Here is a 16,917-nt window from a genome sequence, read left to right as displayed (position 1 = left end):
GCCTTCCAGGCTTGTTGAATAGGACTTGGCATAAGAGGGTCATCCCATCCCCGAGATTTCATCCAGCATTGTTGTACGATGACCTTAGCTCTCGTTGTGAATGGTGTAATATACCCTATCGGGTCATATTGACTAGCAAGAACTTTATAGATGTTACGCATAGTTATTTCTTTACACTCCATAGTTCGGGATCGATACCCCAAGGTATCAGAGGGACAGTGCCAGCTCAGACCCAAAGCTCCTTCTTTAGGGTCCAAATGGTCTTGACTGATCCAAAGTTCAGAACTCTCAGATCTGGCTTCAGGAGGAAGATGTCTAACAACATCAGACTTATTACTTGCCCACTGTCTGATTTCGAATCCCCCACTCATCAGTAAAGAACGTATGCGATCAAGATGGTTCTTTGCAGCTTGCACATTTTGGAAACTCTCTAAACAATTATCTACATAGAATGACTGAAGTACGGAATTTGCTGTATCTTCATTTCCTTCTGAATGATCACAGACATGCTTTTGTAAAGCATATATTGCGCAACATGGACTACATACGGTTCCGAACGGCAGAACTTGCCATTCGTAAATGTCAGGTGGATTTGACCGTTGCATATTGCGCCACAGGAAACGTAGGAGAGGACGATCTTCTGGTAATAGCCTAACTTGGTGGAACATAGATTTAATGTCTCCACTAATTGCCACTGGGTACTGGCGGAATCGAAGTAAGACACCAAGTAAGGAGGGGCCCAATGATGGACCAGGAAGAAGCTGGTTGTTTAATGATGTACCTTTGTACGGATAAGAACAATTGAAAACTATTCGTGGTTTCTCATTATGCTCCACAAGATGGTGAGGGATATACCATGATTCAGAAAGCATGTCATGGGAAGGTTCCACTTTGGAAATATAACCAGCCTTCTCCAACTTGGCAATTTCTTGGTCATAGACAGCCACATATCTAGGGTTTTGTTGGAGGCGGCGTTCAATGCCCCTAAGGGAGGACATAACTGCATTGGGGGAAGCTCTTAACTGAATGGCAGAAGCAGCACGCAATAAAGGAGTGGCGTACCTTTGCACACCATCAACCTCAACTCTTTTGGTCTTAGAGGATAACAAGTCCATAGCCTCTTGATCCTGCTTGGACCTAGTAATGACCTTCTCATTCCTAAAAGGGAGAATGTCTAATTGCCATAATTTCTCCACATCATGGCGAAGATCCTCTACAGGGTTAGTAAGGGTAAAAAGGCACTGCATCTCATCACTGTTAGGAAATGGTATTGGGCCTTGCAGTACCCAACCCAATTTAGTATGGATAGCAGCAGGGGAGTTAGGAGGTCCGAAATACACTTGATCAGTTGGGTTTATCAGGTGTGGGTAGTCTGCACCGATAAGGATAAGTGGTTGGACATTAGTGAATGCAGGAAGTGGTAGATCTCGGAGATGTCTAAAGCGTCTCTGCAAAATCTCAACAGGGTACGTCTGTTCTGCCAATCCCAATCTGGCAGCAGAAAAGGCATTGGAAATGGTAAACTTCCTTTCTGGGTGGACAGTTGAGGATATTTCAAAGGTTACAGCAGAGCCTTCGAGTGCAATAGTATCTTGCCGTATAGTGCGAACAATTAGGGATTCAGCTTGCCCCTTGAGGCCCAAATAGTCAGATGCTCGAGGTAGCAACATGGTACGTTCTGATCCGTCGTCAAGGATGGCATATGTTTTCATAGATCGGCCTTTATGATGGATAAGTACCTCAACAACTTTCAACAGCACCTTGCTGGAACCTCCAAGTCGGCTAAGATAGAATGTACCATTATCCTGATCACGGCAGTTAACTCCATGAAGGATACCAAGATGTTGACCTTTACACTGTGGACAAGGTTTTTTGAGGTCACAGTCAACAGCCAGATGGTTAAGCCCACACCTCCAGCATCTTTTATTCTGTCTAATCCATGCACCCTTTTTAGTGTCTTCTAGAGCTTTGAAAGAGGGACACAGGCCAATGAAATGCTCTCTACTGAAACAATATACACATGAGTATTTGGAACTCTGCTCTCCGTCTCTTACAATTTGGAATTGCTTATGTGTGGATCTTAATACAGCAGAACTGCCATTAGCTCCATACAAAACTGTTCGACTATTAGTGTGGGTCTTTGAATGAGGCTTACTTAGGAGTGGGTTTGGGAAGTCGCTAACTTGATCAGCCATTGCTTGACATTCGGCCTCTTCTTGAAGCCAGGCAGAAAAATTAATCAGGTTGTAGCTTTGACCATGTAGGACAGCACGAGCATAGCGGGCAAAGTTGGTCACATTTTCTGTGGGCAGTTTACCAAGTAGTCGCTGTACATGAGAAGCACAGGTAAGTTCAGCTTGGGCATGATCTTGACCCAAAGATTGGAGCATGCCAACCAAAGCTCTGACTTTCAATGCAAAGCTACCAAATGCTCTGCTGTCACCTGGTCTCACCTTAGGAAGAGCTAGAATGGCTTTAATTTCTCTCAAAACTAATTGATGGGGTTGCCCATATTTCTGTTGTAATGCAAAGAGGGCCATACTATATGGTCTAGGATCATTAGCATAAGCCAAAGCTAGATCACGAGCAGGAGGAAATTTTAAATGATCCAACAAGATGTGGTATTTGTAATGTTCTGTCTCATGAGGTGACAACAAATTTGTCAGAGCTAACTGCAACATTGCAAATTCTTGGGGATCATCATTCACCAAAAAGGGAAAAGAAGGTCCCTGAACACGAGAATTAGGATAAGGAGGGACATGGTATGAAGGATAGTATGGCTGGGGATGTTGGTGGGAATGAAAAAATGGGATTGCATTTGCCTGACTAGTAGGAACAATCGGTCGAATAAATGGAGCAGGTTGTTGTACAAGAGGATTCCCTAAATTACCTACAGCCTGAAGATGATGACCTACATTAGCTGAAGATACATGAGGAATTGGCTGAGTCTGAGGAAGTAACTGAGGTGATGTTATCTGTGACGACAACTGCATATGAGCTAAAGGTGGCGAGAAAGAGCTATAAGGCAAGTAAGCACCAGGCTGTGGTGAACCAACTTGTTGTACCAATGTCTGAGGTGCTTGCATTTGAGGGGAATGAGAATTAGAGGGATCATGAACTAAGGGAACTACAGAAGGCTGGATCATAGTACCTGACTGCAAACGTGATACATCATGTGTATGCATATGTTGAGGTGGACTACATAATAATGAGGAAGGTGGGAGGGGCAGAGAGCTAGGTCTACTCAATGGAAGTGGTGAAGGGACAGCTAATGAGTTACGCTCACATGTAGATTTCTGTTCAACATTCTTAATACATGCACACAGTTCCTGAACAATAGGTGGATTATCTAAGCCATTCTCATCATCATCATCATCATCATCGGAAACATCATCAAAAGACTCAGATAGATCAGAACGTTTAGAAGAAACTGCAAACTGTGACATTCTAGACATAAGCTCACCAAGCATACCCTTAAGTCCAAGTATTTCTTGTTTAACGTCCATATTAAGTAACTCAGACTGAGTCTGGTCACATTCAACAGATGAGCAAGGAGCAGGCTTCAAGGAACATGGATTTCCATTATCTGTTTGGTGAGGATCACTTACAACTGTTGTTGATGAAGGGGGAGGAGGAGCACATTCTCGTACTATACAGTCTGCAAAACGGGCAGGAGGTCTTCTCATTCTTACGCTGCGCCGTGCTGCAGGTCTTGCATGGTAATCCATTCCACCAAATCTCTACCTCCGGCTCGAAGGACCATTTGTTGGATATCAGCTGTTAAGTATCCAAAGTTCGTCAGAATTGTAGAGACTTGGTGGTGTGTCTGATTAAAACACTGGAAAAAGTTCTTGTCATTATAGTCTTTATTATGTTCATGATACTTAAATCTTGAACTCCTTAAACAACCCAAAGCACATGGGGATACTGGGAGCAAGTTCACATGACGGATGTTAACAGGACAGGATTATCAGGATGGAATAAACAGGAGGGATAGGATGAATGTGATGGTCTTTAGTCACTACAAACCATACAAAAAGGTGATCAGACTCATACAACCAATTCATAAATAAACAATATATATTCAATCCAAATAATTATTAAACCCAATTAATAAAAGCAAATTCAAATCATACAATTGTCAAACAAACTTACATAACGCATCCTAAGGAAAGGACTCAAAGGACATGGTTGGGTGTCCTTTCAAACACCCACACCTCACCAACGCAAAAGAACAAAAGGAGGAAGTGAGGTCTATTTATAGACCTTGATTGGGGATTATGGGTAATGTAGTACACCATATGATAATGTCAGTTACTTTGTGAAAAAAACATAAGAAAATTAAAGGGGAGAAAAGAATAAAAATGGGTCAATTTACAACACAGGACGCCGAAGGAGCATTGCACTCTTGTCGTATGTGATGGTTTATATTACCACTGGAAAAGAGTCCCAGACAGCCGGTCGCTGTTGAACTCCGATCTGCAATATTTGTTTGCATTTACACTGGAAAAATATATTTAAAAAATGTTACCTGGTTGCCTTAATTTTGAGTTCATTGAAATTAAATATTTGAGTTTATACAATGAACATTTTTTGAGAATCGACAACCTTTATTCAAATATTATTAAAATATTTTGTTAGCATATTGAGTAATTGTGTGTTTAATTTATGACAAATAAATCACATTTTGTCAGTGTGAAACATGCCAAAATGTGCTATTTTCATGATTTATTAGATTTTTTTGTGTGGTTCAGATACAATAATATTTTTAGTTTCCATTTATTAAACTAATTTCCTTCATTGTATCAACTCAAATTTCTAATTTCAATAAACTCAATTTTTAAGGCAACCAGGTTACTTACTTTAAGTTAAACTGACGATATTTTTTTTTCAGTGTACATTTTAGGCCTGATGTTGCGTTCAGTAAAACTTCTATTGGTCATTAAAAACAGTATTTACTTTTTTTGTCCTTATTAAATCAGCACTAGGTAACTTTTCAACCTTCATAATATATTTTTAAGACTCTTGTGATGATACATCGACTTACAATAGGTTGAATGACACGTCTGCCATAGCCTGATGGGGTCTGTATCGTTTTTAATCGTACTTTTAAACTTCGGGTTTCAGGTAGTAACCCGAGAACAAAAAGAACTACAAAATTCGACTGCTTTACGGCATATACGTCACTTCCACCAACACACACACTTCCTTACATTCGGACGTGCCAGCCCAACTTTGTTCGTCGGATAATATAGTCATGTCCGAAGCAGCACAGACAAATAAGAAAGAAAAGGTTTTGCTGGAGGAAAGCAATAAGAGGAAACGAAAAAGTGATGGATTAAAGGCAGGACGAGGATCAACATGTGACCACCGTTTGCTCGTTGGCGTGAGCTGAAGGAGGCGTGCCCGACCGATGCTGTCCTGCTTGTTACGGTGATTACTTAACGCTACCACTCAAACATTGAACTGAAGTATCATATAGATCCTGTCAAACGGTAACCAATAGACTACTATAATGACGCTTGTAAACGTGAGCATCGTGATTATTTGGCGTTTGAAAAAAATAAAACCCATGAAATTATATTCATATGACATGCTGAAACATCTGCCACTGACTGTACCTGATGAAGACATTTCACACACGCCGCCAGAAGAACACCTGCATGTGAACTCCTCCTGCAGTGTTCAGGGGAACTGTTAGTGCTGCACCGACCCGCGGGCCGCTTTAAGTTATTTGGCCCGCGCCGCACCACTGTAAATATTTTTACAACCCGCCGCGCACCCGCGACCATTAAATAGACATACGGGGTCCGTGGGTTATGAGACGACCTGCGCATCACTAGTTCAGGGCTATCAGGGTTGTCATGTCAACAAATGCACGCGCGATGGCATCCCCTGTTGTAGGATGACAGATCTTACGACAGTAGTTGAGGTCATTATTTTTTCCAAACTGTAGGGGGACCCCGAGAGCAAAAGTAGCCAAGTGCTGCTTTAATAGTGCAAAAATGGTGTGTTGTGTGCAAATAAAAAAAAAAACATCCTCACCAATCTACGGAGCCCCGCATGACATGCAAAAAGGTAAAAAGTGCGCACAATTTACCATTTCGTTCCCTCCATTTATAACTCGAGGGAAACGAAATGGTAAATTGTGCCCACGATATAGCCGACTAGTTTTTTTACTGCGTGTCATGTGCGGGGCTCTGTACCAGTCATTGTGCCCCACTTCATCCGATCTGTGATTTGGCAACCCTTTCTTTGTCCATTTGAACAGCTATACATTTTGTAAACACTCCCAACTGCAATAAAATCATAAAACTAGAAGCAGGTTGTTGCAGTTTTATCATTATTTTGTGCTGCTAATCTCGGACTAGCTTTACTAGTTGAGTTATGCTTAAAATGGAAGTCACTCAATTGTCTTGGCTTATTTTATTGTCGATTGGCATCATGAGCGAAATCTTTTTTTGTAATGCTAATTAAATGAAAGTAGTATCAGGGCTGGATCAGTGGAAATAAAGGCAGGTTGTGTAGAAGTGCCATCCGATATGGTGAGAGAGAAAGGGAACGCGAGATGAGAGAACTGTAATTAGAAGCCGAAGGAAGAGGTGGCCCTGACTCGTATGGACGATATCCAAGACTTTGTTAGCACTAGACAGGCAATACGTGACACCTGTCCTGTTCTTCTTCAAGATTTGCTTGTTTTCTTTGTCTCTATGTGTTTTCATGACCCAAACCATTACAAGCTTTGCAGTTTGAGACCTTGCCAACCAAAGCAATTTTTTGCATGATCAACCAATTTCTGTGCTGTGGATTTTGTTGGGGTTTATATTGCTGAAGAGAGAATGCTTCTGGATTTTGTGTTAAACATAAGAGTAATGTTTGTTCGTTCAATACTTTATTTATTAATATACACTGAAAAAAAGGGTGTGTTGGATTTACATGTTTTAATCATGTACATCGGTTCCACATGGATCAATTAAGTTAAACAAACATAATTTGTTCGCATAACTTCAACATCATGGAATTAAATAATTTTTAGTAACCCAATTGAGTAATCTCAAAATAATTTTAAAATAGCTTCCTAACAACAGTGGTGTGCACAGGAGGGCTTGAGACCCTGCCTCTTTAATCAAATTACAAGTTTAGTTAGTTTTTGTATATGTTTGTGGTCACTTGACTGATTTATAAGACTGTAACTAGCTTTTATTTTATCAATCAGCAATAGCATAAAATAAACATGTCAAGTGCTATTAAATGCTCTTTAATATCATGAGCTGTCTCAGTCCACAGCCTAAGCAATCGCTCTGCTCTTCTCCAATATACACTAACCCAGTATAATTAAAATGGCTCTAATTATTCCAACTAAACATTAAACACTATTAAACAATATAAAGTCCTCCCCCCCTTATCTAATTTTGCCCAAAAAAACAACAACAATTTCAAACTTCTCGCCAAGTCCCACGCAAAGCATGCTGGGAACTACACACTCTAAAAAATGCTGGGTTAAAAACAACCCAAGTTGGGTTGAAAATGCACCGACCCAACAATTGGGTTGTTTTAACCCAATGGTTGAGTTGTTCTTACCCAGCAATTGGGTTGTCTTAAGCAACATTTAACCCAACCACTTGGTTAAAACAACTCAACCACTGGGTTAAAACAACTCAACCACTGGGTTAAAACAACTCAACCATTGGGTTAAAACAACTCAACCATTGGGTTAAAACAACTCAACCATTCAGTTAAAACAACTCAACCACTGGGTTAAAACAACTCAACCATTGGGTTAAAACAACTCAACCATTGGGTTAAAACAACTCAACTATTGGGTTAAAACAACTCAACCACTGGGTTAAAACAACTCAACCACTGGGTTAAAACAACTCAACCAGTGGGTTAAAACAACTCAACCACTGGGTTAAAACAACTCAACCACTGGGTTAAAACAACTCAACCACTGGGTTAAAACAACTCAACCATTGGGTTAAAACAACTCAACCACTGGGTTAAAACAACTCAACCACTGGGTTAAAACAACTCAACCATTGGGTTAAAACAACTCGACCACTGGGTTAAAACAACTCGACCACTGGGTTAAAACAACTCGACCACTGGGTTAAAACAACTCGACCACTGGGTTAAAACAACTCAACCACTGGGTTAAAACAACTCAACCACTGGGTTAAAACAACTCAACCACTGGGTTAAAACAACTCAACCACTGGGTTAAAACAACTCAATCATTGGGTTAAAACAACTCAACCACTGGGTTAAAACAACTCAACCACTGGGTTAAAACAACTCAACCACTGGGTTAAAACAACTCAACCACTGGGTTAAAACAACTCAACCACTTGGTTAAAACAACTCAACCACTGGGTTAAAACAACTCAACCACTGGGTTAAAACAACTCAACCACTGGGTTAAAACAACTCAACCATTGGGTTAAAACAACTCAACCACTGGGTTAAAACAACTCAACCACTGGGTTAAAACAACTCAACCACTGGGTTAAAACAACTCAACCATTGGGTTAAAACAACTCAACCATTGGGTTAAAACAACTCAACCACTTGGTTAAAACAACTCAACCACTGGGTTAAAACAACTCAACCACTGGGTTAAAACAACTCAACCACTGGGTTAAAACAACTCAACCATTGGGTTAAAACAACTCAACCATTGGGTTAAAACAACTCAATTGTTGGGTCGGTGCATTTTCAACCCAACTTGGGTTGTTTTTAACCCAGCATTTTTTAGAGTGCAGTTTCAGCAGAAATCATGTTCGAGTACTTGATTGGTTCACATTAACCCCAAATAATGTCATCTAGTAGATTGCACATTTTAGAGAATTACATTCATCGAAAGCAAAGAAATCATGTTTAGAAGAGAAACACAATTGTGTTGCGTAGATCACAAATAATAAGATTAAGTAAATTGGACAATGTGTGTTTTCCTTTTTTTTCAGTGTAGCACCTTACAGACTACCACCGTAGATCCAAAGTGCTGTACATCGCAGTTAAAAAGAAACCAACAATACAACAAGACAAAACACAAAACATCCATGTACTGATGTACTAAAAATGTAGATTAATGGAAGATCTGACATCCAACGGCAGGCTATCCATAATCTCAGACCAGCGACAGAGAAAACACGATCACCTTTCATTTTTAGAGACGTGCACGAGGAACAGTTAAAAGAAACGTGTTTGCTGATCTTAGTCACCTGCACTAAACTCAACTAAATCTTCTGCCGCCATTCCATGCAGTGCTTTAAAAACCTATACTAAAATGTTATACTGTATCCTAAAATGTATTGGTAGCCAGCCTAAAGACACTAATAAGGGAGTAACATGGTCCTTTTTTCACCATTCATCAATAACCTTGCGGCAGCATTTTGTTCAAGCTGCAAGCGTGCAATGTGACACGTCCCAACATAAAGTGTACTACAGTAGTCTAAATGGGAAAAAATATATACTGACTACTTTTTCCAGGTTGCTGGCTGAGAGTATGGGTTTCAGTTTGGCTGTTGCTCTTAAATAAAAGAAGCAATTACGGACACTGAAAAGCCCCATTCGTAGGGGATTCGTATTATCTGGGACCTCTGGTGATTTGTAATAATTGCAGAGAATGTCTGTGATCTTAATCCCGTGCGACTCGGCCATGTCTGTAATTTGTAAAGTAAAAATTCCCCCGCAAATTACCGACCATACTTCACCAAACACCGAGGCCCTGTGATGATAGTAGTCCCGTGCGAATCGACATCTCTGTGATTAGGCGGATCGTAGGCTATATCATTTTTGCACGTTTTTTTTTCCTGTGCGCATTTCTATCTTGATCTTTCACGAAGAATGAGGCTGCATTCATGCGCACCGTTATGAATTCCCGTGTGGCCGCACGGATTATACTTTCACTTTAGAGTGAGTATCAATTTGGGAGTAATCTGATTGAATGGTGTGTTTAATATTAACATCAATACTGTTCTTAATGATAAATATAACAGAACAGTACAATGACAAGATCGTTTAAAGCTCCACTGTGTGATATTTTCCCCCATCTAGCGGTGTAAAGGTATATGACCATCCAGTGAATAATAGTTTCTGTTCCTCTCAATTCTGATTTCGTTTTAACTTTAACGTTTTAGTCCAAGATTAACACGGCAATCCCCCTCTTCACATTCGACACGGTGCCATCGAGTGTTAAACGTGAAAGGCGAAGCTTGAATTTACGGGTATGTCCCTCTTTGGCTAATGTACTTTCAAATTGTTTATTTATTACTATAAAATAATCAAAACGATATCGATGCCTGCTTATGATTTCATACTGCTATATCTATAATAAAGTCTTGACATGATATCCGGGAGAAGTCAGTAAATTTGAGTAAAATCACAGGCTTTGCTTATCCCGTGCGAATGCGCCATGCAAAACTCAGATGTGGGGGAGTCATTTCTAAATCACAGAGGTCCCCAGATAATCCTAATGCCGTGCTAATAGTGCTTTTATCTGCCGATCAAAATGTACACTATTGTAATTTTCCCATTCTTCTCTTTTGCAGTGAAAGAACCTGGAGATGTCTCAGAAGAAGATATTCCTAGTGTTGATTGCACTCAGTACTGTCAGCTTGCTTCTGCACCATGGGGGTCACTTGAACTTGTAAGAGCGTTTGAAGAGCACCTTATCGCATATAGTCCCTGTTTACAGCTGGTGTTAAGATGCATTTGGGTCGATTGTATCACAAGTAGAGGAGGGCGAAACATACCCGTTTACACCTGGTGTTTTAATCCGTTTCTTTTGTCTGCTTTCAACCACTTCTGTCCTGATTTCTTTAGAGGGGATGGTACATGTATGGGTTTTTCAGATCTTTCAATCTAACGGGCAAAGTAAACTAGCACAATTTACATTTGAAAGCACCCGGAGACGACGGAAAAACACACACTGAGAGCATCGGCTTTAGTTTCTGCTCTGACAGACTCAAGAACAGCTGTGAGTGTGTGTTAGAAATCAGGAATGGTGAGAACATTGAGCTTGAGACGTTTTTAATCTTCAAACCAAACTTGGGTCTTCAGCCGACAGAGTTTAAATCCCGTCTGGCTAGCGCGCTTCCCATAAAGGAACACTGCAATTTTTTTTTTAAATAGGCTTATTTTCCAAGTCCCTTAGAGTTGAAGAGTTGAGTTTTACCGTTTTTGAATCCATTCAGCCGATCTCTGTATCTGGCGGTAGCACTTTTAGCATAGCTTAGCATACATAATTGAATCAGATTAGACCATTAGCATCACACTAAAAAAAAATGACTAAAGACTTTCAATATTTTTCCTATTTAAAACTTGACTCTTCTGTAGTTATAGCATGTACTAAGACCAACAGAAAACGAAAAGTTGCGGTGTAATATCTGCCGCTGCACCCATGGGACGGCAGCAAAGTTACCTGATTATTACGCAGGAACGAGAGAATAGTCCCTAACCATATTGGTCTAAAAAAATCACAACTTTTCTTTTTCTGTTGGTCTTAGTACACAATGAAACTACAAAAGAGTCACATTTTAAATAGGAAAAATATAATCTTTGAAAAAATAGTCATGGGTTATTTTTGAGCGCGATGCTAATGGTCTAATCTGATTCAATGATGTATGCTAAGCTATGCTAAAAGTGCTACCGCCAGATACAGAGATCGGCTGAATGGATTCAAAAACGGTAAAACTCAACTGTTTAACTCTAAGGGACTTGGAAAATGAGCCTATTTTCAAAAAAGTGTTCCCATAATGAAATCCGCTCTGAAAGGAGTCCGGTCGAATGTGTTTTTGACTACCTCTGGAAGTGGTCAAAATTGGACAAGCTAAAAACGTTTTAGACCCCGTTTACACCTGTATTAAGAATCGCCCCCTTGTGATCCAAAATGCATCTTAATACCAGGTGTAAGTAAATTTGACCCATTTCTAAATAGTTTTGGTCACAGTGCACACATGACATGTTTACTTCTTGTTCAAGGTATCATAGAAGCACTAATTCAAATTGACTATTTCGGTCCATGATGTCGGACTGAGCAATTCAAGTCACATTTGTTTTTTTGTCCATTAATTTGCTTTCTGCTTTACCTTGCTGGTTTAGTTGCTTGGCCAACTGGTCTCCCAACTTGACCAGTTGACAAGTGCCCAAAATACCATTAAAACAAGCAAACCTGACCCAGAAGAGAGTAGCCAGCTAAAACCAATAAACACCTTAAGCTTAAAGGAATATTTCCCCCAAAAAATTAAAATTAGCCTATGATTTACTCACCCTCAAGTCATCCTAGGTGTTTATGACATTCTTCTTTCAGACGAATAAATGTTGAGTTATATTAAAAATGTCCTCTTCCAAGCTTTATTATGGCAGGGATTGTTGCTCCATAAAAATACATCTGTCCGTCAAATAACGTGCTCCATACGGCTCCGGGAGGTTAATAAAGGCCTTCTGAAGCAAATCATTGCATTTGTGTAAGAAAAATATCCATATTTAACTTTTTGAATAAACTTTTTGGACTTCAAAAACAGAATAACAATCCCTGACGTAAAAAGCTTGGATTAGCTAGGACTTTTTTAATATAACTCATCATTTTTTCGTCTGGAAGAAGATTGTCATATACAAATAGGATGACTTGAGGGTGAGTAAATCATGGGCTAATTTTCATTTTTGGGTGAACTATCCCTTTAAGGGTGGCTTAAAGATGGTTTATTCAGCAGATTTTGTGCATTTTTACATTTTTCTAATCTGTTTATTTTCAACGCTGAGGGCATTAATTCTCCCTTTTCTTTTTGCAGGACGTTGGAGGCGTTTTGGTTGGGCTGTCCATCCTCTACGATCTCCTCCAGCCAGGGCAGCAATGGACCCGCTAAACACACCAGTGTAGCCTTCTTGAAGACTCATAAAACCGCCAGCTCCACTGTGCAAAACATCCTCTTCCGCTTCGCAGAACGCAACAACCTCACTGTGGCTTTGCCCATTACCACCTGTGACCACCAGTTCTGCTACCCTCGGCCTTTCAGTGCCCATTTTGTTCACCCGCACACCACGCCACCGGATATAATCACTAACCATTTACGGTTCAGTCGGGCTGAGCTACGACGCCTCATGCCCAACAACACTATGTACATCACTATACTGCGGGAACCGGGAGCGATGTTTGAGTCTCTTTTTACCTACTTCAATCAGTACTGTCTTAGCTTTAAACGTGTCCCAAATGGCTCCTTGGAGACTTTTCTGGACCACCCGTGGAGCTACTACCGTCCAGAAGAGAAGGATTCGATGTATGCGAGAAATACGTTGACTTTCGATTTAGGCGGGGATAAGGACCGGCCATCTTCGGAAGCGCCGGGGTACGCAAAGCGATTCGCTGCGGAGGTGGAGCGGGTGTTCTCGTTGGTTATGATCGCGGAGTATTTTGATGAATCGTTGGTGCTGTTACGCCGTTTGTTGTCTTGGGATCTGGATGACGTCCTGTATGTCAGTCTCAACATGCGCACACCTGACTCCAAGAGCAGCCTTTCAAGCGAAAATACTGCTAAAATCAGAGCCTGGAACGCAATAGATTCTGTACTGTACGATTACTTTAATGCGTCGCTGTGGCGGCAGCTGAGAGCTTTGGGACTAGCGTGTGTTGAGCGAGAAGTCCAGCTTTTGCGACAGTCTCGTGACCGACTTGTCCGTAGTTGCTTCGGGGGAAACTTGCCACCTCTTCGCTCGGCTGCACAGATCACAAATAAGGAGTTACGGCCTTGGCAGCCAAGTGCCAAAGTGGCAATCGTTGGGTACGATTTACCAGTTAACGCGACACAAAAAGGCCACAGCCCTCCACGAGACGAGTGTCTGAAGATGATAATGCCAGAAGTGCAGTACACACGGCTGTTATTACGCTCAGAGTCTCTACATTATCGAAAGCGGTTTCCGTTACGTAGCTCGCAGCAGACTTCACGATCCGTGGGACAATTTCGAGCACACAGAGAGTCCCCAGCTCCGAGTTTAATCCCACGACCATCAGATACTGTGGCTCGGAGCACCAAAGGAGCACTACGGCTTTCCCAATGACCAGTGTGAAAGGATGGTCAAACTTTGTTCCATTTTTTTCCCCCATTCCTTGATTGGGATTGCAGCTAAAAGAGTTGTTGGAATTACTTGAAAAATTGAGGCCATACCTCATTTTTATTGGACGTGAGCACAACCAAATGTACGCTCACAACTCTCGTTCTATAAGTTAGAAACACCATTGTGTTGTAAAGAATAAAATGTAATGTACAAAAGTGAAGGAAAATGATATATTGAAGTCTAAAAGCCTGACATCTGGAATGTCTCAATCTCTCAAGGACTATCTCTCCATATATACCATCACTCACTGTTTGTTTTTAAGCAATCAGCTTCAGATGGTACTTGGTTTAATATGAATTCTAGTTTATTAATGCTATGGTCATAGCTGGTGTAGATGGTTGATCAGCGGTGTTACCAGCTGGTGCTGCTTAGGTTGGCCTGGTAGATCATCTTGGTCAAAATTGGTTAGGACTGGTAGACCACCTTGATAGACACCCGGCAACTAACCTGCAACCAGCAACAAACCAGCTTGGCATGACCTTGAATTTCCAGGGGTCTCAGAATATAATCTTTACTGTATTGGAGTTAAGACATTTGAGTTGAGCGTTAAGTGTGAACATGCTTCTCAACATAATGACAGCTGCTCCTGAGCCACAAATCGCCATAACCGACTCTTCAGTTGTGGTCAAAACACGTGTTGATGACGATGCGAACTTCTCAAAGGGATATTTAAATATTTCATATTTAGCCTCTCTTAGGGCAATGCTTGGGTAACACAGCCCATTTTTACGAGGTCACTACAGCCTTGACTAGCTGGAATCGAATTCATCTACATGGACACCATCAAGGTCAGTGACTAAAAAATCGCTACATGTTCTTAGCCAGAGAGAGAGCAGTGTGTTAGTTCAATCCTTGTGTGTTTTTCAGGATAACGTTTATACTGCAGTGCACTTGCAAATGCGTAACATGTATGTAATCAAATTAGAGTAGGAAATAGAGCTCCAAGTTGTCAGTTTAACACCTACTCTACACAGGCAAGTACACTTCTTGCTAAGTGAGCTTTATTTACCAGATTGCCGGGGTTCACATACTTGAGTAGAGTGTGTTCATGCCTAACTTTTCCTTTTTGGATCTTCCCTTAAAGGCACTGTGATGTAGAGTGGCGACGAAATGGCGGTCACCGATTAAATGGTGCCAGTGGAATGTAAAAACATAGTCCGTTGACTGTCTTTGTACTTAAAACAACACTGCATCACTTTCATTCAGGCCAGTGTTTCTCAACTGGTTTGCTTTTGCAACACTGGAGTGACCTTTGAAATAAACTTGCACCAAATTACTGTGGAGTCTGACCGGTTGCATCAAACCAGTTGGGGACCATTGGTTTCGGCCAGTTTCCCAATCCTGTTCCTGGAGGCACTCCAACACCTTTTTTGAGCTCTTCCTTATCAAGCACACCTAAATCAACTCATCAGCTAATTAGCAGACACTCCGAAAGCCCTGAAATGAATGGGTCAGATAAGGGAGGCATCCCAAATGTTGGGGTGCCTCCAGGAACAGGGTAGGGAAATGGTTTAGGCAACCAAATAGAAACTGAATACCTCTAAAAGGACAGCCTCTTACAGAACGTTGTTTCTAATATTGGTTTATTTGCCATTCAAAGCCTTTGCTGCAAGGTTTGTTCAGTAGAAACATGTTTTAATGAAGATAATTTGCTGCTCTCGCTCAAACTTTCCCGCAGTAAGAATTCCCTTGGTTCCTGGAGTGAGGTTTGCATTTACTTTTTGGTGAAATCTCGCTCTTATTTTACGTACTGTATTTTTTTTTTTTTTAGAAAATAGTATTTGGAGCAATATAGCAATGGCATGTATGCCATAACTTTAAGTATACTTGTCAAATGGAGGCATATAAATTTAAAACATAATAAGCGTGTTGAAACAATTATCCACACATAAACCAGCTCCTGTTTTTAGGAGTCCTAGTTGATACTTAAAGAGATTAATGTGGGCTGTGGGATTGGTAGATCACAAACACCAACAGTCACATTTCTTCTCGTTTCAAAATTAGAAATACCTCAGATGATAAATGAATACTGCTGTTAGTGGAAGCATCTCAGTCCTCAAGGACTGTCAAGACATCATTAGAGATATAGAAAGTACTCTTTGTATATAATGTACTTTTCTATTGTAAACAAACAACACCATTTGTTCTCAACGCGCAACTCATTCGTCATTCTTGTTTGGGTTAGAAAACCTCTCGGTAGATAACACTGGAGACACTTCATTGGTCTTTTGTCATCTCTGATGTATTGTAAGAGAAATTAGAAATAAAGCATGGAGTGATTTTACCACAATGTACTGTATACAAAGAACCTGTGACCTTTTCATGAAGACGTCAAAAGTGGTTTTCATGCTTTTTTTTGTGCTGGGTGGTAAGATGACAATAGATGCTGTTCTGTCAAAATCATTCTTTCATACTCTATTTATTTAACTGCAACATTTTCAATGACTTTTTAGGGGCTTTAAATAAGATGCTTCTGACAATCAGAGGTTTGCTTCTGAAGCTGTGTAATGAAAGATGTGAAAACATTGACCATTAAAGCTGGAAAAACAACATCCTTCAGACTCATGTGCTTCAATCGACTATTTTCTATCTTTCTGTCTCTTAATATTAACAAAAGACTTCCTATTGAGCATGAAGGGAAAGGGTGCTGTGAAATATCAGCTGGCCTACGCTATACATTTTCCAATTCATCAAGTGGAGCAAGTGTGAGATTATTCTCAACCACAATAAATGTGCTTGACTTGACCTTTCATTGAGTAAATAGAAAAATAATTCAATACTTATTTTAATTTTACGCATTTTATC

General features: G+C 40.5%; 1 protein-coding gene across 3 annotated transcripts in view; it reads left to right on the top strand.

Moving 5' to 3' along the window:
- gal3st3 (galactose-3-O-sulfotransferase 3) overlaps nt 1-16,666 on the top strand; it is a 63,087-nt gene extending 46,421 nt beyond the window's left edge. For all 3 annotated transcript variants that reach the window (XM_067447395.1, XM_067447398.1, XM_067447405.1), the window contains 2 exons: nt 10,551-10,648; nt 12,792-16,666. In XM_067447395.1, the coding sequence (XP_067303496.1) occupies nt 10,566-10,648; nt 12,792-14,055 (1,347 nt within the window). In that variant the 5' untranslated portion in view covers nt 10,551-10,565 and the 3' untranslated portion in view covers nt 14,056-16,666. The remainder of the gene's footprint in view (nt 1-10,550; nt 10,649-12,791) is intronic.
- Nucleotides 16,667-16,917: the final 251 nt, after the last annotated feature.

Source organism: Pseudorasbora parva, chromosome 1 (genome assembly GCF_024679245.1).
Source record: "Pseudorasbora parva isolate DD20220531a chromosome 1, ASM2467924v1, whole genome shotgun sequence".
Lineage (NCBI taxonomy): Eukaryota > Metazoa > Chordata > Actinopteri > Cypriniformes > Gobionidae > Pseudorasbora > Pseudorasbora parva.
The sequence above is the reverse complement of the archived record's forward strand: the minus strand, read 5'-3'. Positions and strand labels throughout refer to the sequence as shown.